Source organism: Sarcophilus harrisii, chromosome 2 (genome assembly GCF_902635505.1).
Source record: "Sarcophilus harrisii chromosome 2, mSarHar1.11, whole genome shotgun sequence".
NCBI classification, from domain to species: domain Eukaryota; kingdom Metazoa; phylum Chordata; class Mammalia; order Dasyuromorphia; family Dasyuridae; genus Sarcophilus; species Sarcophilus harrisii.
In genome coordinates, this window is record NC_045427.1 from 75,596,084 (window position 1) to 75,621,482 (window position 25,399).

General features: G+C 34.8%; 1 protein-coding gene across 4 annotated transcripts in view; it reads right to left on the bottom strand.

Annotated features, from left to right (window-relative positions):
- PRKD3 (protein kinase D3) overlaps positions 1-25,399 on the bottom strand; it is a 93,687-nt gene that overhangs the window by 6,671 nt on the left and 61,617 nt on the right. For all 4 annotated transcript variants that reach the window (XM_023495008.2, XM_031950352.1, XM_031950351.1 and 1 more), the window contains 10 exons: positions 24,897-25,080; positions 23,708-23,831; positions 22,871-22,948; positions 18,534-18,810; positions 16,750-16,802; positions 15,261-15,333; positions 12,533-12,639; positions 4,647-4,808; positions 3,722-3,820; positions 2,692-2,959 (listed from right to left, as the gene is read on the bottom strand). In XM_023495008.2, the coding sequence (XP_023350776.1) occupies positions 2,692-2,959; positions 3,722-3,820; positions 4,647-4,808; positions 12,533-12,639; positions 15,261-15,333; positions 16,750-16,802; positions 18,534-18,810; positions 22,871-22,948; positions 23,708-23,831; positions 24,897-25,080 (1,425 nt within the window). The remainder of the gene's footprint in view (positions 1-2,691; positions 2,960-3,721; positions 3,821-4,646; positions 4,809-12,532; positions 12,640-15,260; positions 15,334-16,749; positions 16,803-18,533; positions 18,811-22,870; positions 22,949-23,707; positions 23,832-24,896; positions 25,081-25,399) is intronic.

Consider the following 25,399-nt stretch of genomic DNA (forward strand, 5'->3'; position numbering starts at 1 on the left):
AATATGGGTATAGAAATCTACATTACCCTACAAGAAAATGGAAGGGGAATGAGAAATGGGAAGGAAGGAGGGGACAGAAGAAAGAGAATATTGGGAGAGGGAATGGTCAGAAGCAAAACACTTTCAAAGACAGGATAAAAGGAGAGAGAATAGAATAAATGGGGGAAGGGAATACAGTTAACAATAGTAATTGTAAAAAGGAGTTTTGAAGCCAGTTTTTCTGATAAGGCCTCATTCCTCAAACATAAAGGGTAAGTGAATCAAAGTTATAAAAAAAAAAAAAAAAAGACATACCCCAAATAGATTAAAGACCAAAAAATATGATCGATGCCTAAAATTCATGCATATTCTTTGACTTAACAATACCACTAACAGACATTACTCCCAAGAGATTTTTTAAAAAGGAAAAGAACCTATATGTGCAAAAATATTTATAGCAGCTTTCTTCTTAGGGCAAAAAAATTGGAAACTGAGGGGATGCCCATCAATTGGGGAATGGCTAAATAAATTTTGGTATGTGATTATGATGGAATATTATTATTCTATGAGAAATGATAAGCAGGATGCTTTCAGAAAAACCTGAAAAGGCCTCCATGAATTCAAGCAAAGTGAAATGTTTTGGAATGTTCAGCTGTAAATGATTTTGCTATTTTTAGCAGTACAATGATCTATTACTACACTGAGGAACTTATGAAAAATCCTATCCAAACCTAGAGAAGAAACTGATTGTGTTTGAATACAGATTGAAGCATACTCTCTTTTTATTTATTAATTTTTTTTGCTTTATTTTTCTTGAGATTTTTCTCTTTTTAGGGTAGAATAGCTATGTTTTCTTTCACAACATGACTTTTATGGAAATGTTTTATATAACTTCATATGTGGTTTCTTAATGGGGACTTGAAGTGGGGATAAGGGAGAGAATCTGGAACTCAAAAGTTTCAAAAATCAAATGTAAAAAAATGTTTTTAAATGTAACTGAGGAGAAATATTAAATAATTAAAAAAAAAAAAAAAGGAAGTCCTCTGATGAAGAAGGGCTTGATAACCACTGGTGAAAGTAAGTAATGTGACCTGTAATAATATTCACGCTAAAGGCCATGATAAGACAAGGCTTGAAGAAAAGAGTACAGGAACAATGAATGAGCTTTCCAAGTCTCTTCAGAGCAAGACAGACAAAAAAAGCAGGTTAGCCCAAGAGTCGTAGGATTGGCCTTCCCCAAACCTGTTTCAGTTTAGCACCACAGGTACTACCCCGATAAATAAGGGCATATGCAGGTACTTCAACCATAGTGACTCAAGACCCCCAAAAAAGTAAAATATGAAATGGTTCAACAATCATTTTATCAGTGAAAAAGATAGGACAGAAGGGGCATAACCATTTGCTTTGCAGCTTCCCTCAAATGACCCTGGGACTTGTCCATCTGACTTGCAGCTGAAGTTTTCTCCATGTGCTGTCTCTCCCCAATTAGAACAGGAACTCCTTGACAGCAGGAACTGCTTTTCTCATTGTACCTATCCTCCGCACTTAGCACAGAACTTTGCACTCAGCGTTTATTTTTTTCCCCACAATATGACCAAAAAACCTAATTCTGGGCAAATGGTGGTTTCCAGGCTTAAGAGATATATCTGTGCAATACTTATATATTCCTAGAACTCTGATTAAGGACCCACCTGATTGACTAAGATGCCCACCAGAACTATCCTTCCACCTTCCACTGATCAAATAGAGACCACTTTATGGAAATTATCTAATTAGCAAATTTCTCAGTAATTGAATTCTATTCCGCTACATCCCCAGAGGCCCTCTGTGATGATTCTAGCAACACTTGCAGGGAACAAACTGTGTCCCTCAACAAGAACAACCACAAGCTGAACGTTAACTCTAGATATTCCTTCTAGCGCCACACTCCTATCTGGATTGCTAGACACACTAATTTTTTTCATCCGCTCTCCTCATAAGAACTATGGACATTTATATGGGAGTTTTGAAAGACTGCAGAGCATGTTACAAATATCAACACAACAAACCTGGAGGGTCACAGTGTAACAAGAATTGTCTCTGCTGCTCCTGGCTGCAGACCACCTTCTATGGTTGATTCCCTCATCGATAAACTGAGGATAAGTTCTTTCTCAACAGAGGCCCTCTGTCAGGTCCCTCTGAGACTCTGCCAGCACTATTATCCAGGATTCTATGATAACACTAGCAAGTGTGGTGGTCAGAGAAAGAGAAAGTGAGCAGAAGGCAAGAAGATGGTTTAGAGAAGGGAAAGGTATGTTATACTGAGGACAATGAGTAGGAATATTTGTTGAAGAGTAAGGCTCCTCTATGAGAGAAGTACATAGGGATGGACATAGCTAAAAAGAAAACATATATTGGGAATGTAAGGCTAGAGGATCCATAAAAAGAACTTCGGCAACATCACTGCTCTTAGGGTACTGCAGAATGGACTTCAGGGAATAATATGCAAGATAGAACATAAAAGGTGACGAGGGATATGCTGATGAAATGGGAAAATAAAGGGACAATAACATGAGAAAAGAACCTACAAGAATTAGTAAGACTGAATGTTGCTATCAAGTAAAAAGAATAAGAAATAACTCTAATGAGGAGTCAGGAGAAACATGTTTTGGAGGAAAGACAATGAGTTTAGACTCAAGATTATATAAAATCAAATTCATTTTAATTCCTTACCTTCACCAGAAATTTCTTTCCATGGATTTGGTGGGTACATAAATGCAGCATTTTGAATTTGGTCATTTATGTCTTCATCTTCATTAAAAGGAAATGTGCCACTAAGGCTCACATAAACAATAACTCCCACTGACCACATGTCTAGGGAACGATTATAACCTTTGCTCCTGAGAACTTCAGGTGCTAGATAGGCTGGGGTTCCCACCACAGATCTCCTGAAAGACTTTTCACCTATGATGCGTGCAAAACCAAAGTCACACAGCTTCACCTGGAAATAAAGAGTACCCTTAAATTACATAGATGTAGTTCAATTTACAAATATATCTATATTAATATATCTTATCTAACTATATTATATTTATATATGTTTATATGTGTACATATGTAAGCTTTCCCCAACAGTATAACATTGTAACTATTTAAATATTCCTTATAAACTAAGAATTTTGAATTTGAAGTAATTCAAATAAAATATAGAGAAGTTCAACATTTCTGAGTCAGTCCATGTCATTAAATAATAATCACTCAATCAATGAACAAATAAATAAACAGATTTTAAAAAAAGCTTTGCAGGGAAGTTTTAATTTTCTAATTGAAATTATTAGAATTTCAATTCTAATTTCCTTCTAAATTATTGAGCCTGAAGAGAAACTCTACCTGGAGAACTTTCAGTCTTAAAAATCTAAGTTCATTCACTATAAGAAAACTGTACACTAAAAGGTATAACTGTAAGATAACTGGACTTTCTGTCTTTGTTTCCTAGAAGCCCAGCACAGTAACTCCTGTGTAATAGTTGCTTAATATTGAACTGAATATTAATAAAAATTGCTAATACACACAATAATCAAAATACTTTAGTGCTATAATAGTGGACAATAGGGAAGGTTAACACATTTAAAAATAAATAAGGTATCTAATGAGATGGCATTTAGTTTTACTCTCTAACTTCTTATGCAGTGCTCTGCAAGTCAAGACACTCCACTTCTAATCAACTATCTTCTGAAATATCAGGTAGCAGCCCAACACTCACCTGAGGGAATGGCTCTGCTGAGGCTAGCAGCACATTCTCTGGTTTTAAATCACAGTGCACAATATTCTTAAAATGTAAGTTTCTCAAAGCAACAAGGATCTATGAATGAAATAAAGTGTTATTTTAATTCTTGGGATATTTATCAAAGTAGTGAGAAAAAATTAACAGTCAATATTGAGATGTATAATATTCTGAGTTTTAATTGGGAGCTCAAGCTTTTGGGAGCTTAAAACTAACTTACATCTAGCCTAGTCAGTAATTGTTGGGTTAGACAGAAAAAATGGGACCTGGAATTCTAATAGTTTCAATTAAAATTTATTAAGATTTCACTAGAATATTAAATCTATACTATCCTTTGTCAAATGTATTATTGAGACCCAGCATGTCATCATGCAAAGAAAACTAGCCAGATAGTCAGGAAACCTGGGTTTGGAACTGCCCTCCATGTAATCCTGGTGATATCACTTAACTTTTCAGTATGTCACTATATTCATCTATACAAGTAATGGGAGGATGGACCAATGGTGGGCAATGATCAAGTGTCCTGAAAGTTCCCTAAGCAAAAGGCCAATTGTGAATGAATATCAAACTCTAAGAGAAATGGTCCAGTCCAACAAAAATACATGTCATGATCTCATCAAGTGCACTGAAGGGGACTCAATGGTTCGAAACTTTCCTAATTAATCCCTTCATGTAAATAATACTTACTGCATAGAGTTTTTAAGGATATCTTAAAGATTATTTTTTTTTGAAAATTATCATTTTTTTAACTGTTCTGAATTTTATAATATCCTCTAAATTAAAAGCAAAACAAAATCCAAACCCAGGGGACACTGTCTACAAATTTCTCCCACTCTCCCATATAGAAGTATCATTTCTCTTTAAGTTAAAATTATTGTCTACTTCAAGAAAAAAGGAAAAATACCTGTGTGACCATAAACTTAGTAATTCGCTCAGGAAGCCGGCTTTTTTCACTAGAAAGAATCATTTCTAGCATATCTCCATGTAGCTTTTCCATTACTACAAAGACTCGTTCTGGAGTTTCAAACATACATTCCAGATTTACAATCCCAGGATGGTGCAAATTCTGAAAAATTACAGAATGTTAACAGAGAAGATACAAGTTGAAAGTCAGAGATACATTTATATCTTCCTATCTATCCTCAAATAATTTTTGCAATGTTTTTTGGCATTTTGGGGGCAAACATATAAAATTCATATTTAGATAAAAATTACATAGAAAAAAGTAAAATTAAGAAATGCAACAGAATAAAAGCAAATCAAGTAAAGCAAATGCACAATGTCAAGATGATATATTCCTCCAAACCACAGTTGTAAGAATCAATTGCTTGTAAACCATTGGGAAGTATATATATATGTCCCCAAAATAGAATATACAAGTGGAACTATGAATGCTATACATTCTCATAGAATAAAGTATATAGTGTCAATCCAGTTCTTTAAAAATAAAGTCAGTGGCTGCAAAGTACATCAATTGCAACAATGATTTTCTGCTTACATATTAATAGACATAGAATTCAAGATGGGCCACTGGGGGACCATGCAGACCAATACGCCGATTTTATAGATGAAGAAACTGAGGCACCAAAGAGCTAGAAAGTGACAATCTTTTTTACTTGTTTCTTATTCTCAGGAGGGCATAATAAATGAACATAAAGCCCCACACATAATATCTGAAAACTTAAAAAATTCATTTTCTCAGACTGTGTGAAGTAATGAGTTAATATTTATACAGCATAGTGCCTGGCATATAATAGCCATTATAATGCTCACTACTATTAACTATGATTATTATTAATGAAAAGCATCTATGAGAGTTAAGTGGTAGTAATGCCGTCTATATAGAGAAGAAATGGTAAAACTATGGCTATGTAAGATTCTAACATATTAGAAGTATAAGTCACTTGATAACCAGGTTTTCTGGATACCTCAGGGTTTTAAATCTTTTAAGTGCTAGGACTTTTATGCAGTTTATATCCTACTGTATCAAACAGACATTTCCTATTTTGTGTTTTCAATTAGCAGTGGACCAAAAAGATCCTTTAGGCATTTTTCTGACTCACTTATACAAAATATGATGTAAGTACAGCTGTATAAGCCTAATATGGTGCTGCTTCCACAGTTTTAGCCTCAGAATCTGGAGGGGGAGGAAGGAACCATTTTCTGTGCCAAGTCCTGAAATCCCAAGGGGTGAATAGATTTGTCTCTTACTGAACCATCAGCATTTTCCTGTAGTTTTCCATCAAGTGATGTAAATATGTCCATTTTTATCCTTTAAGGTTAATATCATCTTTTTATATTCCTCTACCTATTGCTTTTCATTGGAGGAAGACCCTGGTTAAGATAAGCCTAGCTCCCTATACACAACAGAGGCCAAGGACTAACCCTATAGTATCACTGATACAGTGAACTCCCTAAAGAGGGCAGCTCTTCTACCAATGCAGGAATGCACTTTCTTTGCAAACTGGTACCTAAAAGAGTTGTCCAGGTCACTGAGAAGTGAAATGAGCTTCTCAGAAACAGGCCTTGGGAGAGGTCTTCTTGGCTTTGCCCCATCCATCCATCCATGCTTTTCATGCTTCTCATGGTCAGTATATACAGCAGGTACTTTCTAAATATTTATAATGAGTTGTCCCGCCTTGTCTACACCTTCCCTTCTCCATTATCAGCTGCTGCTCACAGAGGTAAGTCTCTGGAGAGAGCTGGGGAAAGATGCAACTCGAGTGATCTGAAGGTTGTTCCTGTAGCCACAACTTGAAGAAAGCATGTGCCAATCAAAGGCTCAAGTTAAGTAAAGTTTATGATTAAAGATATTGCACAGGGATTTAGCATGGGACCTTTCCTGGAGGTTGATTGCTTTGTGAATGGATTCTCTGTTGGAATAATGAACATATTTTTTTCCTAGAGGAATTGGCTGACCTCTGATAGGCTTCTGATCTTTGACTTGATATAAACAAGTCTCTTGCCTCTGGTCCTCAAGAACTATCAACATTATATTCCAATTTCATATATTCTGCAGTTGAATCAGAATAATATATACAATACTTCAGAGATATCAAATATTCCCAATAACACTCCTAAGTATGACCTGAACCAAATTAAAATGTATCTGGGAAATACAACAAAATAAACAAAAATACAATAAAATACAAAGAAGTTTTTTAACTTTAGTTTTCTAAGTCAGTAGGTGGCTTGTAGGGATCCTTATGAATGTTTTAGTAGTCTCCATTTCTATCTGATATTACTGCTCTTTTATATCCCAAATGGTTATGACTTGTGCCTTGTGCAGATGCAGAAACATTCTAGTTATGGTCTCTGCACCTTACTGCCTTCTTTATTATTTTTGTCTGCTGGGTAGACACTGTTCCTATTGCTCAAATTGTTTCTCCTGCCTGAAATTCCCTCCCCTCCCCTTTTCTCTCTCATCTATCCAGATCCTACTACCCTTCAAGGCCCAGTTCAAAATCTAAAATGTCCATTTAGCTTTTCCTGACCACCTTCCGCCATCAATAAAAGGCAAAACTGTCAGTTGGAGATGCATATGGTTAAAAGTTGTCAGTTTTTCCAAAGCATGATAATGCTATAGGCCAGATTAGTGAGACTGTATTATCCAAAATATTTAAATAATTACTGATTGCAGTGATGACATATCAAAATCTGCATTTCTTGTCCGATGTCAAAAATACATATCATATGACATAATCTGAATGTATAGGTAATAGATCCAAAGCAGGCAGAACTACTTATAATTTTACAGTTCTTTACAGCAACAGATATTTACCTTTAAAATAGTAAATACTTTGTTTTCTTTTACAGACCAGTAATTGATACATTCTTATTGGATTTCAAAGAGTTCTTTAAAGGCACCTTATACTAGATACTCTGCAAATATTTGTGGTAAAAAAAAAATTTGTAACAAAAATCAGTGACATGTATAGCTACTACTGGCTCTAAGATACGGAGACTTTTAGTGAAAGCACATAAATGATAATACTATACTTCCTGTAGAATTCTCAGAAACATACTACTTACACATAGGGAAGAGGAGGATCTTTGTTCAAACTAATTAAATATAAATTATGAATTGTTAAACTGAATTTGTTAGTCATTAATAATTGGAGACAGGGAAAGTTGGGCAGAAATTTTTCCCCACTGAATTGAAGGATTTCCTGTACATATTTAAATGAGCTTTATCTTTGTTCCTATCCTGCTAAAACTGAATAGTATGTATTTAAAATACTCATATTATATTTAGCATTAAATGGATGCTTGATATATCCTAAGCTAATTTTTCTTAAGGAAATAAAATAATCACAATTTTATAATGGTCATTATAGCCTTAAACCACATATGTAATGATGTAATCATTAGTGCATCAACTCAAATATTTTTACTGTAAACAACTATTAAAGTTCCCTTAAACACTGATTACTACTGATACAACCCATTCAAAAGACAAGTCTTTTGGAGGAGCAGCATAGTGATTTATTGCAACAAGGATTCTTATCATCAATTTACAGCAGGAGTTTTTAACATGGGGTCCACAGCCCCCAAAGGAATCTGATATATTTCAAGGGGTCCATGAAACCTGTATAAGGAAAAGTACTATATCTTTATTTTCATTAACCTTCAGTTTCCTTGGCAATCCTATTTTATTTTTCACAGCTAAAAACATTATTGGAAGAAGAGGTCCAAAAGTTTTACCAGACTCCCAAATGGATCCACTGAGATAAATCTCTGAGTAAGGTAGTTTATTAACAGGGTAAGGTTGACTGCCAAAATAATGGGTTGCCTACATATCAATGACCCTAAGCAGATGAACAGCTCCCTTTTTATAGGTTTTGTAAAGTACAGAACACAGAACCGAATGTGATAGATGATGTAAAGGGATTCACTATAAAATGACTGTTTACAAAGCTGAGGAGTACAGAACAACATGATAGGTTGGAAATTTGGTAATCAGGCTAGCAATGACCACCCTTCTCTACTGAGACTAAGAAATGTTTCACTGTTTTGAGACCAGGTCAGAAATAGCATTCCAGACTTTTGTATAGAAAATCAGATATCCTTGAAAGATAGTTTGATGAAGATACAACCCTAAATCCCTTGCATTCACATATTGCGCCAGGTCAGGTAATTGAGACAAAAAGAATTGAATTTTAAAATTTAACCCATTATAGGCCAGTTGAATCACACCAAGTTCAGAGACAAAGAACTATGACTGAAGCAGTCATAGGACAAAAGCAATTATAAGACAAATAAGTTATTTGCAAATATGATCAAGAAGAAAATGATACTGCATCAACCTTAGTCTTCTTACCAGGACACAAAAATGTGGTTTTTTTAGGTAATGATTTTCCTTCTTTCATCAGAACAGACCCACCCTCATCCCCCCTCCCCCCATTAAAACCTGTGTTTAGTGATTGTTCCCAGTGTGGTGTGGTAGACAGAGTCTTCTCAGAGTCAGAAGATCTAGAATCAAATTCTATCTTAGACATTATGTAACTACTGACTGGGCAAGTCACTCAGCTATCTTAATCTTTAATTTCCTCACCTGTACAATGGAGGGCTAACCCCAATGGCCTCCACAGGCCTTTCCAATCTCTACATCTGTGGTCCTGTCCACTCTTCACCTTTAGACCTCCCACGCCATCAGTCTCTGCATTCTCTGTCATGAGACCAGCACTCGTGTCTCCCTGCCTCTTCTCTTTCTAGTCTACCATCCATACAGCTGCTAGTACATTTCCCCCAGCCCCACTCTCCTGCCATCAGGTGACCCTGCATGCCTCACACCATATTGTACTGTATTGCTAAGTATAAATACCACAGTTTAAGAAGGATACTGATAAGTGTCCGGAGAAGAGCAAGTACAATAAGGGCCTTGACACTGTGCCACTGGATCCCCAAAGCTGTCTAGCATAGTGCCTAGCACTTAAGTGTTAATTAAATGCTTGTTGACTTGACACGATGAAAGAAAGTATAATAGTTATTCACCTGAAAAAGATCTCAGAGGTTCAGTGGACTAATAGTTCAACAAAAGCCAGTTGTGTGATACAACAACCAAAAAACTAGCATGCTATCTCACTGAGAGACCTCTCTTCAGAACGAAAAGCATCTTATCAGTGTCCCTGCACTTTGTGGGGTCTACATTTTAAGGTATTGGTTCAGTACTGTCAACCTATTTGGGGAAAGACTCTGAAGTGCTAGAGAATGTCTAGATAAAGCCCACAAGAACATAAGGACCAAGTGAAAGAACTGGGGGTACTTAGCCACAAGAAGCAAAGGCAAAAAAAATGGACATAAAAAATACCTTCGGTAATATAAAGAGCTATCACATGGGAGAGGGATAAGATTTCCTTTTTATTTGGCTCCAGAAAACAGAACCAGAAGCCATAGGGAGAAGTTGTACTGACAAATTTAGTCTTGAAGTAAAGAAAAACTTTCTAAAAATAAGAGCAATCCAAAAGTTAATGGGACTATTTTATGAGGAAATAAGCTTCCCAAACCTGGAGGTCTTCAAGCAAAGCCTAGATAAATAGTTATCAGGTAATTTTGTAGAGGAACTTTCTATTTATGGGATATAGTATAAAGATGACGATGAGGTTTCTTCCAGTTCTGAGATCCTATGATTCTTTTCTCTAACTGTTTCTAGATTATGAGATTCTTGGAGGAATTATATTAAATTTGGAACAGTTGAAAATCCCACAGAACTAATACTGAATTGATTATTTCATGATGAGAGACTCTGAAGTTATGGCTGAAACTATTATTTAAAATTTAAAATTTTAAAGACTGCTTCCAGGGTTCCAGGTATATAGGGTATATCTTTTTAAGTTTTAATCTATAGGATGTCATTCTTTAGTTTCACTTAATTGAGGCATTTAAAGTACTTAAAAACACAAAACACATTTGTTACAGCTACCACAATGAAGAATATTTTGCATTCCACAAAATAATCAACATTATTCTTCTCAACAAAATTACAGCACCCTACTACTTATAAATATTTCCATCCAATACTTTAATGGCTGCTTCTATCTCATTTTCTGACCTAAATGACCGCAGGACTTACTATATATTTTGATAGTGCCTCAAGAATTAAGGCCCCAAAACAAAACCCTACCAAGCCAGATGTCTCATTTCTATTTCTAGTTCTGTAGACATACTGACTAGTAACTTGAATACAGGTAACTGGTCTTCCAGTAGCATTTTAAAAAATCCTTTTAACAGCTGAAGACTATATAATCTATATAGACTATATAGCTGAAGACTATATATAACCAATAAAGAGTATAATTAGAATGTAATCCATCACAGTATGGCATACTCTACATAATTTTCATACAATCAAACAAACTTATTAGAAACTGTACTAGGATCTGAGATCAAGTTAAATTTTACTTTCCATATCATAAAATAAGGCTAATATGAGAAATGTTAGGACATAAAAATATATTAATAAATTGCTCTTTTGATCAAGAGCATAGGTATACATTAATCTTTCAAATACTGCCTCATGAATCTAAAACGAAATTAAACACAATGATTTGAAAAGTCATGAAAATGACAAATGATCTTTTAATTTTTTTTCAAATATCTATATTACTTGTTTTACACTAGGCTATAACACAATAATTGCCCCAGAAATGTTAAAACCTAAGAAACAAGCAAGAAAACAAGAGGTTATAACACAAGGAAAACTAAGCAAACATCCCTGAGATTCAAATGGACTAAGAGGGGAATGTGACTCTTGAAGGAAATACTTTGATCAGAAGGAACAAATATAGGAGAGAAGAAAGAGGGAGGTTTTAGTGGAACTGCACAGTAAGGCTCAACAATGTAATATGGAATCAAAGAAATCTGATATTACTTTGGGCTATTTGAAGAGAGTTTCCACTTCCAGGAAAAAGGAAATGATAGTTCTGTCCTGACCAAACCTCCTGTAAAGAGCTCTAGTCAGCTCTGGGTGTCATGTTCTTGGAAGGACCCTGATAACTGGAGAGCACAACCAGAATGATGAAAGGCCTAGACATTTGTGCTACATGAGAAGAGGCACTGAAGAAATGGATATTGAGACTAATGAAGAGAAGGCATAGAATAGACATGATGGATGTCTTCAAATACAGCAACAGATGTTACCCAGAAAAAAAAATCAGTCAGAAGTCAGAGCTAGAAGCAGGGGGTAGAAACTGCAAAATACCAAATTTAGGTTTGAATTAAACCTAAAACTTAGAAAAAGAAAAAAAATAATTTCCTAACAATTAAAACTAATTCCAAAACAGAATGGCCCATACTGGTAAATCAAGATTTCCCCTTCACTAGAGATATTCCAGTCACAGGTGGATGGCTACTCGTTTGGTATATAGGAGAGGGAAATTTTTTTCAGATATATGATCGGTGACATGATCACTGATATCCATCATCCATCCTAACGTGGACATTCTGAGAAGAATGTGACATAACCTCTGAGAGGAATGTGACATAACCTCTATGAAATACACAATAGGACAGAGAATATAATACCAAATACTCTGAGCACAGAAGACATTTTTACCCCAAGGCAACAAAGTAGAGACTTTCCTTACTTATTATTCTACAGTTCTAGGTTTAAATTAAATGTTTATACTTTTTAAATGTACTTTTGAAAATAAGACTAAATTATAGTTCTAGAAACTAACTTTACCATCCACCTATTAATCAGATGGGAAACAAAAAAGAAAGTAAAGGCTAGATTTGCCAACAAATAAAACAGGAACTAAAAAAATAAATCACTGAATACTATTATTTTACCTGCAGAATGGCCACTTCATTACGAAGCTGACTTTCTTGTTTTGTGGGGAATCTCATCTTATCAATCACTTTAATAGCCACATCCCTTCCAGTCTTTCTATGTTTTCCTGTAGAAAAAGAAATGAAATTAGTAACACAGCTAAAATACACACAAATACAAAACATCATAATGGGAAGTTGTCCACCAACTGAAATATGCAAAATTACTTGTACTAAGTTTGTGCATTTTCTTTCTTCCTAATATTTCTGTTAATTCATCACTCTAATCTCTTACTAATTTTGATAAGGAAAAGATAGTATTTTCCCTTCTGTATTTACTTATCTCCTAAAAGGTTACTTTAGAGATTTAACTAGGACACTATAGGGGGCAAAAATGACTTTTTTTTTTTTTAACTGAAAGTAAGAGGAAGAATATTTAAAGATAGTAACTGCAGCTAATGTTCTCTGATCAAGACCTCAGAATTTAGCCAGGGAAGAAAATTAGGCTACTGATTTCATTTTATTCATTTATTATTTGCAGTAGAGCAGCTGAGAACATTTCTCAACCCCTTTCCCCAGTTCCTTAGTCCCAGGTTCCCTGTATTTTTGTTAAAATACTTATATTGCAACCCCATCTGTTTTAAGAAAAGGTCATTATAAATTATGATGACCAAAAATGCCTTTCCATACTAGCAACCCTTATACTAAAGAATCTCTGATTCAAAGTTGCTCTTCTAATGGCAGAGAGAATCTATAAATCTTTTGAGATTGGCAGAGTTGACCACAGATGGTATTTTGCTGGCACAGCCCTCAAGAACCCAAGACAACGATGGCTTAGAGTTAGGGACAGAATGAGAATTAATATAGCATTTTAAGGTTTGTAAAGAACTTGGCATGTTACCTCATTTGATCCTCAAAACAACCCTAGGATGTGAGAGCAATTAATTATCCACATTTTACAGAGGAGGCTAAGAAAAATTAAATGACTTGCTCAGTGTTCAAACAACTACGAAGTGTCTGAGGCAGGATTAAAACTCAAGTCTTCCTATCTCCAACAGCAGAACTGTAATGTTCATTGTACTCCTTTAATGCTACCTTGCCACAATAAGGCACAAAATGAGAAATTTAATACAAACTTAATAAAAAAAGAAAGAAAGAAACATGAAAATAAGGTACTCATCTAATATTCAAAACATTCCTTGCTGTTAAGTAGTATAAATTTTTGTGATAAATGATCTTTCACTAAAGCTTTTTCTTAATTGAATGCATACAAAATCACAAAAATGAGTTTGAGACAAAAGTGGAACATTTTTTCACATACTTAAGGGCACCAATTCCTCAAGAAATGACAAGAGATTTGCAAGTACCCACATCAATAAGAACACCAATTCATCAAAGCTTTGGAATGTTTCAACAATTTTCCAACAGAAAGTTGTAATGATAGTATGAAATTATTTATGAGGCAAACATGATGCTGATTCAAAAATGATGCAAATAAGCCCTAATATCTCTCCTGAACTTAATATCAGATCATAAGCATTAGATGCTTCAGATCAGATGTCCCACAGGCATATCAAGCTCAACATGTCCAAACATTAACTCATCTTAAAAAAAAAAATCTAACCCTCTTTCAAATTTCCCCACTTTTCTCAAAGACAAGACAATCATTCCAGTAACTCAGGTTCATAACCAAGGAATAACTCTTGACTCCTCATCTTCCCTCTCCTTACACATTTTCAATTTCCAAATCTTGTCATTTATACCCCTGATAAATCTTTCATAGCCATTCCTTTCGCTCTACTTACATATCCACCATTACTTCAAGCCCTCATCACCTCACATTTGAACTACTACAAAAGCGTAAATCAGTTTCCCTAACTCAAGCTATGCTAATCAAATCTATATGCCAATCCATCCCACAAACAGCTGTTAAAAATTTTCTTAAAAGGCAGATCTGATCATGTTACTCTTATATCGAATAAGTGCCAATGGCTCCATATTTAAAGATAATTTCTTGTTACTATCTTCAAGCCCTTCACAAGGGCTTCAACTTACTTCTCCAACATTATATATTATTCCTTTTCCTATACTCTTGTGATCCAGACAAAGTGGCCTTTTTACTGCACCCACACAAGAAATTTCATCTTCCACATCCAAGACATTTATAGTGACTAAACTTCAGGCCAAAAATAAATTTCCTTCTGACCTTCTCTTCTTAGAACTCCTTACTTCAAAAGTCTAACTTCCACTTAGTGCACAGTGCTAATAAGCACATACCCACGAGGCCACTGAAAAAAAGGACTTTTTTTTTGAAGCATTTTGTGGGTGTGTTGGTAAAGAACTGGACACAAAGTAGATATTTATCAGCTTGAAGAATGTATAATAAGTTGTGGTACATGAATATAACAAAACATTATGCATTAAGAAATAAAAATAATGATGAATAAAGAGAAGCATGAAAAGAGTTATACATGAACAGAGGCAAAGCGAAATAAGCAGAATCAGAAAAACAATATACACAATAACTACCACATGGTAAATAGAAAGAATATTCATAATAATAAAAACTTAACACTGAAAAATCTCAGTGATCATGCTTGATCCCCAAAGAGATATGTGAACACCTTTCTCCCCATCCAATACTCTAAATAACAACAGACTTTTTCAATATATTGGCTAGTTCTACTTAACTTCTTTTTTATAATAAAAATCTATTTTAAAACACTAAAGTTCTTTTGTAATGGCTTACCTCCATACACAATACCAAACTGTCCTGAACCTAGGACCTCATCAGCAAAGATCTGGTATACAGAACTGATATCCTATTTTAGGAAAAACACAAAAAGAAATACTTTAATATTTATATTAAATTTAATTCAATAACGATATTTAATAAACATATCCAATGACTTTTCATTAAAATAAATATGCTAGTTTTCACATTTAAAAAAATCCTACAGAAAAAACATCTTCGAAAATGTAGATTTTCTTTACTATGTCTCTGAAAAGTTAATGCCCAATTTCTGTACTTTGAATTTTAATTTGGGACCACACTGTGAAAGAGCAGTACATTGTTTTATGAGAATTTGACTAAAATCAAGTTTAAAATTCTACATAGGTATAGGATTAAAAGTAAATTATCATCAAGGAAGATAAGAACATTTTGTCCTATATCATGATTAAAAGGCTTCTTGTTTCATTCTAAAAAAATCTCCCTACACACACATCTTCTCCTATTACATAAAGGTAATCTCCCAAGGTTCTTCTTTAAACAAGCTTAAGCTAACGATGTGAGAGTGTGATACATAGTTTATGTTTCCATTAAAATGAACCTACACTGCTCCTCAGACGCTTCTTGGGTCTTCATGACTCTTGCCTTTGCTCTAACATTACCTTCAAACATAAAAACTCCTCTCTCCCTTCCCCCACCAACGTCTGTCAAAAATTTACCTCTCTTTCAAGAATTTTCTCCCTCAATACCCCAAATAAGCATATTTTTCCTTTCCCCACCTCTTATAAATTTTGTTTATACCACTTGCCCCAGACATCTCTTCATTTGCCATATATGTATCCAGCTGCCCTGATTAGTTTTGACTAAATCATCATCACCCACTCCACCCCACCCTGATCTCCATAAATTCATCGCCAGGAAATTCCGCATCATTAAAATTGCTCCAAATACTCAACCCTTAGTAGTATTCTCAGCTACTTCTGCTGAGTATACTCAGCAGTATACTCTGAATATAGTATTCTGGTTGGAGACCTGAAGTGTAGAACAAAAAAGAAGCTTCCCTTTATAGAATACTCAGAATCTTCACCATGTCTCTACCACCAGTTTCTCTCTACCACCACTATTGTCACCACCACCTTCATCATCATCCCATCACACAGCCCACCCCTTCAGCTTCCCACTTCTTAGGAAGCAGTATCAATGTTCCTAGTACAAAGTAGGCACTTAACAAATGTTTATTGTAGGTATTGTACTCTATGTCATTTATCAATAAGCAATTATTAGGACTGACATACTACATATTGCCTTTCATTATAGTTAAATGGGTATATGTATGTATCTCCCTTGATTGGTCAAAAGCTACTGGAAGAGAGAAAACATGTTTTATTCATTTTTATCTCCCACAGAACCTAGTATACAGAATAAAGATGCTGAAATAAATGTTTATTTTTACTAAGTTTTATCAAATGTTAATCAGCTAAATTGTACAGTTAGGACTATGACTTACCACATTCTCCTGAACCTGGGAGTTAGATACAGAGATACTAATAGACAACTCATCTGCAAATGTGAAAATAATAAATCAGTAGAAAGAACAACAAAATGTTGATATTCAATTTAACTGAATAATGACCTCATATGATTTTTAATGTGGCAACCAAAGCAAAAAGATAGATTAGGCGTGATTTCCAGACAATGTATAGCTAAGAGACAAGAAAAAGGAAACATGGAGGAAAAGGGGAGAGCATATAAATCAAAAGGAGATAAAACAATTGTTATTTTTATAGCCCTAGAAATCTCTAAAACTTCATTATAAAGAGACACACAGATTCAGATTTAAAACTGTAAGAATAATTAGTCCAATCCTCCTACTTCATAGATTAAAAGATAGAAACCCATAAGAGTGAAATGACATACCCAACATCACAGAAGCATTAAAAAAAAAAAAAAAAAAACTAGGTATGAACCTTAGTACTGTCCCTTTTGCCATGGTACTTTCTTACCAAAGATCGATATTTAAGATAGGGAGAAAAAAAAAAAACTTACAAAAAAGAACATGATCATTACCGGCTCAGAGAGGCAGTGGTTTTCCACTCTCAGCAGAAACTTGGAGGTCCTCAGATGGCCTTTTAAGGCCCTTTATCTCTTTGCCCCTCCCTCCTTTCCCAACCTCATTTCCTACAACTCTTGAGATAAACATCTCCTGTGGCCAGATTGACCTCTATCCTGCCTACCTAACATCATATCTCCTTCACCATCCATTCTTATTTCCCTTTCTCTCCTAGAACAGGACTGCTCATTGTCTTCATTTACCAAAGGTCCCTCTGGTTCTACTCCCTTCAAGCCCAGGTTCAATCTCTACTTCATCCATTAACCATTTCCTGATTATTCAAATCCACGTTGCTCTTCCTCTTCTTTGAACTCAGTATTTATCTGCACTCCTGGATTGCTTATATAACCTTATATTCATGTTATTTAACTTGCTTACATGTATATGTTATGTCTTATATAAATTTTCTGAGAGTAGGGAGGAATTCTTCTGAAGTTACTGGCACAGTGCTGATAGGGGAATCACCAAATACTTGTTCAAATGAAATAAATTTATAAAGGAAACTCTTCTATAATTCTTCTATAACTATAACTTCTATTATATTTTAAGTTCAGTAAATCAATTAATATATGTGCCCTCAAAGTTTATAAAACCACAAGACACTTAGAAAAGGTATGTTTTCTCATGAATCTCACCATGACTACTATTCAATTTTTAATGTTCACTTAAGCTTTTACAAAATTATGGATATCAATATAGATTTTCTTTTCACTGACCATCACTGACTATATGTTAGACAAAACATATAGTTTTGGTATAGTGTAGAGGCAAAAACACTGTCCCTATTATCAAGGCGCTCATAACCTAATGGGTAAAATAATATCTCAATAATTATATGTATAAGACATATGCAGTACAACTGGAAGCTAATTTCAGAAGGAATGTACAAGCAGCAAAGGGATATTAGAAAAGACCCTCTTACATAGTAAGACATGAGAAATTTCTTTAGGAAATAACAGATTAAAAAAAAAATTTAATACTTAACAAGTAGAACTTATTCTTTACCTCTTTAATTTAATGCCCTATAACTAATTTAAACCCCACATTCATCCATGAGCCAAAAATAAAAGGTATTTCTATAGCAAGAGTGAAAAATGGTATGTTAACTGCTTCAAGGGTTATAATGGGAAACAGTATTTTAATGAAGTAATGTGCTATTGGTGTACAACTTGATTGCTTACTGTGATCTTTCCCTTGTCCTGGAGAAGTACAAATGCTAGCTTGAGGGGTTACTGGCATGAGAGCTTGACGAATGGCCTTTTCCCAGCTCTGGGCTACGTCAAGTCCCACTCCCGTGGCAGCCAGCATTGGGCTGTGACAGCTGCCGCCATTATTTTCACCCACAAAGTAGACCATCGTGTCAGTGATGATCTCAAAACAGTGTGGGTTACTGCCATGAGAAATGTGAGAAAGATCTTGCGGCGGAGACACACGGAGAATTTCTGAAAGTGGAATTTCCTGAAATAAAAAAGAAAGCATTGAAAAATGTGAATCAACCTTTGTTCAGACACACGAAGTAACTTAAGATCTCGATTCCTACCAGACAAGAAAAGCAAGAAGAGACACAGTGTGTGCATCCATGAGCATGTGGTCAAAAACCAGTCTTGCTTTACAAACTAGCAGAATTACAGAGGCATAATGAGAAGAGGAGGCAAGGGGTCCAGATCTCAGAATAAGATTGAAACAGGCAAAGAAAATACTTCCTTATTCAGGATATTGTGCAAACTTCATTTAGAGACAAGGAGATGACATAGAAGGGGGCTTTGTTGTTGCCATCAGCAGCTTATTGCCCTAGAGAAAAGCCTGGAACATTGGGAGGTGGTGGCCCACTAAAGATTAAATGGCCAAGCTTCATCAAAGGTGGAACTCAAACCCAGCTCTCACTAGTCTTGAAGCCAGCAGCCTCTCCCCCCAAATCAGATTAATCAACGTTTTATTGAGGCCTTACTACACACAAAGTCTTATAAAACAAAGAGGAGACATATGGCAAAAGAAAAGACAGAATGTGAGGAAGTGTATGTGCCATTAATGAATTAATAAATGTTACTGACCTATGTCATGAGACTGTCACTGAGTCTATATCATGAGATGTAAATGATGACCAAAGGCTTACTATACCCATCCCTTGCCTCTTCTTATCTTCCCAGTTACAACATTTACCAATATTGCTCAGCAGCTGTCAGGCTGAAAGATGGGCATCAGGGGGTCCAGGCATGCAGGGAAACAAGCCAGGCTTTGTCGCCAGAGTGGGTGGTGACAGTCAGGATGCAAGACAAGCAAGGCTCCAGCCAGCCCGTCTTGGTAAAGTGGCCCCAGTGGATGGAGCAGCCAATATGGAGGCATGATGAGAAGGATTCAACATCACCTCAGAATTTACTCAGTGACCCTTGGCAAGTCAATCTCTCAGAGCCTCAGTTTCCTCCTCTTATCTATATCTCTTCCAGCTCTAAATCAATGATAACAAAAAGGAGGGCCTTTGCTTCAGGAAGAATATTGTCCTTAAGGAGAAGTATTTGGAGAACCTTATCTATAGGAAATCCCTCTTCCAAATGGACTATATGTTGGACTTCATTCAAGATGTACGCAAACAGCTTCCTCCCTAGTGTTTTTCCTATCCTAATATTAACAATCAGAGGATCACTAAACAAAATTATTTTTTTCATCACTCCAAGAACCATCATGATTCTGATATGTATAAAAGAAGTATCTTGTTTGACAAAAGTCATTAAAACATCATTTTGCACTACCAAATCAAATGCTTTTTGTATAGTCAATAAACAATAAACACAATGTATCTTCTGTATAATTTCAATTAATAAGCTACCAAAAGAAGTCTGCTACAGATTATCATTTGTGAAGACCTCAAAGATGACTACACTGAGTAGATAAATTACTCTCATAAAAATTCTATGAAGATGAATGGATCAGAAATTAGAAATATTTAAATCACTTTTTGGAGGGAAAGATGGTGGTAATAGTATGATTTTCCCCAAGTTCTTAGTAATTCAGAACTGAGACTTCAATATCTTCAAAACTGGGCTGCCTCCAGCACAGGTCTTCTCTGTGTTTGCTTGGCAACAGATTTAGTCCAGGTAATGTTCTGCACCTTTTATTTTCTTTCAACAGACCAAAAATACTGGAGGGCAGTGCTAGGACATAGACACTGGGCAAGACACATGACTTTCAATTTCCTCACCTATGAAATGGGATAATACTAGGAATTGTCTCCAAGGTTTGTTGTGAGACTCAAATAAAATAAAGTCTATAACATGCTTCTCAATTTTATAACTCCACATAAATGTAAGCTGTTATTCCTCCTCAAGGACTGGTGTGGTGACTCCATTATCCCCAGTGAAGAAGAGGCCATCACAGAAATCTTTTACAGATTCTTTCCATTTTTCATCTATTTTTTCCTCTTTCTAATTTCATCCCTAAATGCTCTAGAAATTTCATTTCACTGAATTCTTGTCTGTAAAGTCCATTTTCTCTTCTCCACTTTACATGTTTTATGATCTGATCTCACCTATAATCTTTACAATTCTCTGGAAAGTTGTACAAAATTGTTTTAAATCTTGTCTCCCACAGCTCTTTGCTTAAAAAAGAGATCAAGTGTCTGCTGTCTAAGATAGCTTCTAAGTCCTTTTGATTTTTTTGGTCATGATGATACATTTCTATCACTAAATTTCCGGAGGTGGTAAGAGTCTATGTCAAACTTTGATTTTACATACATACAAATATATACATACATACATATATGAATGTATGTGTATGTATATGAGCATGTATGTGTGTTTTTTACTGTTGAAGCATATCTTATGCTATTTTCTCCTATGCCCACTTTTCTATGAAGGCCACAGATTAGTAAATATATAGTGATATAAGAGGGTTATCAAATCTTTTTACAGAATTTTTCTCCTCCCTCCTCTTCTTCAGCAGATGTTGATTACATAAATTGAAATCCTCTTCATGATGGTCCTTTGTGCGTTATCATAAGCACAACATATATCTATGAAGTGTTCTAATAACCCTGACAAACTCTCTAAGTCAGGTCTCTGAGCCATTCTTCTCTCAGCTGAGACTTCATGTTTCCCATTTCACTGACAGTAATAATGTTAAGACTGAGGAGATTCAGTTCCTCCACTCTCTCTAGTAGAAGTGTCTTTTACTACACAAGGGCCTTCTCACTTAAGACACTAAAAGCTAATATTTACAGATAATAGGAAAATTCTGTAATTCTTAGGGTCATATACCCCTCCTTCCCCCATCACAGAATCAAAGAAGGAGGCTAACAGAACTTGAGGCAATTCTGTATCATATTTTGTTTTGTGCGTTGACAGGCCAAATAATTAATCAAAAAGTAGCCCATGTAACAGTGATAAACTTTTGAAAATTTACTAAGGTGAGTCGTGTTGCTAGGACTATATGCAGGGTTTTTCTAGTATGGCAGAAACAACCATGCTGTCAAAATCTTTCATAACCCAATGAATTGCACACAACAATGAAATATTAGAATAGGATTTGTGGAAGCTGAAACCAGAAGCAATCAAAACTACAAGACAATGGGATAATATATGGTGGGTATAAGCACACTGAACATATTACAGCAATGTTTGATGGGCAGAAATTGGTATAAAGGCATCATCTAATACATTTATGCCTGAAAAAACAGATGAATCAATCACATAACAAGAATGAGCAGTCCAAGGCCTACAGTTTTGAGATATTAAAAAGAAAGAAATCTACTGGATTTATTATCTATGGAGCATTTATGAAAGGATATGGGACAAGAAGAATTTTTACAATCTACCAGCTAAACAAGAGTAAAAAGTAGACACAAGGAGGTCACAGATCTAGTAAGTATAAATTATAAATAAAGTATACCCCACTGATCAGAGATCCTAAATTTTATTATTAGAGACATTACTGTTGAAAGGTCTACTACCAAATTATTTTAGTAGTAGTAACAGTAATAGTAGCAGTAGTAGTAGTGATAACTAAGATTTATATAAGATCTTAAAGTTTGCAAAGTGCTTTAAATGTATTATCTCACTCTGCTCACAACTACTTTGAGATTTGGGTACTATTTTTAGCCTTATTTTATAAATAAAGACATTAAAGCTGAGAGCTAGCATGTGAGATAGAATTTCCACTTAGGCCTTCTTGAGTTGAGATATTACCTATAAAGGACTTACTTAGCACAGTAGCTGGCTTATAGGAGGTGCCTAATAAATGCCTACCCCTTTTCCCTCCCCCAACTCCTGACTCCCAAGTTCAAATTCTATATACAGTGCCTCTCAGCTATTTCATCATCTGCAAAATGGATATACTAAAATAATTTTCACCTATCCCACTTCTAGTGTTTTGTGAAAGAATAAGCATAAGATAAAAATAAGGCCACGTGGATGAAAATAAATATCATTTACTGTAATTAATGAATTCACAAACTTACTATGTATTTTCATATACTTTTGAAAGACATATGAAAGACTAGACATTCTGAAAAACCATTGAATCCTACCTTATAATACTTTGATCCAGATTCATTTTGAAATAACGTAAGGAATTTGCTGTCAAGCCTCCAGTAATGTCTCTTTCTCTATGGAAAAATAAATAAACACAGTAGGATGCTTTGAACTTTGATTACTTGTTTTGAGCTATTTGTGCATCTGCATTCATACTCTCATAATATGTAACCACTCTAACATATCAAACTTTTAGTATGTTCATTCTCATAAGCAATCAAACGCAGTCAAACTTTCTCTTGGATAACAAATTTTTTTGAGAAGAGGGAGGAGCAAATCTTTATTATCTATACATAAAAAAATTTACCCAAATCATCCAAGATAGAAATCTCATCTTATTCTTGAAGACCTTCTTCATAGAGCCTTTAAAAACCCATTCAAGTATCTCAAAACTCCTGACAACAAAAATTTTAAGGCTAATCTAATTAATTGTAATTAAAACACTATCCTTTGATTTAAAAAAAAATCGCCTGTAACCAATTTTTTTTTTTACAAAAACCTATTAAATAAAATACATTTTAAATGCTTTCTAATGTTCTTAGATCAGTCTATATTTTGTGATGCCTTTCTAGACTTTAATTATAGCTCCTTCCACCTTCATTTACAGACCCTAATTTCTTTCAATCATTTTCATGGTATTCCTCCAGACACTTTCTGAATTTTCTATCTCCATCTCTAGCTACCAGATATTAAACCATTACATGTTTTAACTTTTAAAATTCTCTCAATATATAAAAATAATCAAACACCCTGACATACTCTTTGAAAGAATATGCAAGTAATGTTTTTTTTTAAACAAACATGAACACATTTAAAAGTATAAAGTTACCAACCAAATTGTCTCTGCTGGTATAGTGTACCATCCATCCTTCTTTCACCATCGTACTGCTTTTCCTCTTTGTGTGCTTGATTGACTGCACAACTCTCATTAGTGGAATATTATTGCTTGTTGATGGACTGAGAAAAATGTTTAAAATTAATTAGAAATATTTAAAACCTAGTTTTAAAAAATCACATACTTTGTAACTGATTAGAATTTTGTTAAGGTGATTTTTTTCAAGTAATTCAAAAAAGTCAAAAAGACTTAGAAGTAAAAACATAAACATCTTTCTCTTACTCCAAATATGCATTATACTCTCATGCCTTCATGTCCTTGCTCAGGCTGTCTCCTATGACTGCAATGCTTTCCTTATCTCCCTTCATCTTTTCCAGTTCTGTCCATCCTGTAAACTCAAATCCTACTTCCTAAAGAAACCTGATTTGATGACTCCTAATTGTTAATGACTTCAGGCCTCACACAACTCATTTTTATTTAAAAAAAAAAAATCAAAACTCACTAATATACTCCTTTTGGAACATGACATACAAGACCTATCTGTGTTGTTATCTTATTTTGTAGTAGATTGTAGGATTCTTGAGAATATGCTTTATATCAATTTTGCAATTCCCCAAAAGCCTACATAGGATGGTGTTCTGCTAAACAAATGATGCTATATATATTTTTATATGAGTAACTTTTTCACAAAATGTCAAGAATTTCAGCTTTATGAAGGTTGCTCCAAAATTAATTATCATTAACTTTTTGATAAAAGTTCCCAAATATATTCTCTATGGTGGCTTCTGCCATCAAAATACCTTCCTGGTACATCATTTGGTACAAAAGATAAGCCATTATCATTACTTTGTGTTGGTGTTCACCATGAATATATACCATTTTGATTGTTTAAAAAAGTTTTCTTTTTTAAAAATATAAAATATTCACCTACTTTTTCTATGTGCATAGAAAGGCTACATGATGTCAATCGTCAAAAATTCTGCCATGGCTATAAAGAACTATCTGTTGCAGCATCCTCAGATTTGGCCCTTGTTAATCATTAGAGGATCTTCATATCAGTCCTTGCAGTTCCAACACCCTAAAGTTCTACAGGCTATAGCGAGGCACCTCTGAAATGGAGCTCCCTATCGATCTTGTCCTGCATGCTGGATTCGGTCTATCTATTGTTTCCTAGGCACATTTACTACCTGATAGTTTTGACAGCTTCTTCATCTCTTTCTACGTCAAGATCAGAGGGATCTAGGAAGAACATTTTGTCTTCTGGTGGAGATGGTTCTTCTGGATCATCCAAACCCCGGCCACCATCACTGTTTAGGTCGCTACTGTCAATATCCATTGGCATATCCATATCTGTTCCCAGACTGGAAGGTTCTGGGGTAAGGTTTCAAAGGAATGTCAAATTGTTGAAAAAGCAAGAAATTTAAAAACTACTTCAAGTTAAAAAGTTAAAAAATTGATTTTAAAATGAGTTCCTCAAACTGATTTTCTTGTATAAAGATTAAAAATAAAACCTGTCTATCAACAGTGTCACTCATTCAACAAGTATTTATTTAGTGCTTACTACATAGCAAGACCTATCAAAGTGCTAGAGATACAAAATAGGAACAAAAATATGGCCCCCGCCTACCTTCCTTCAAAGAAGCTCATATACTAATGGGAGAGACAACATGCAAACAACTATGATCATATA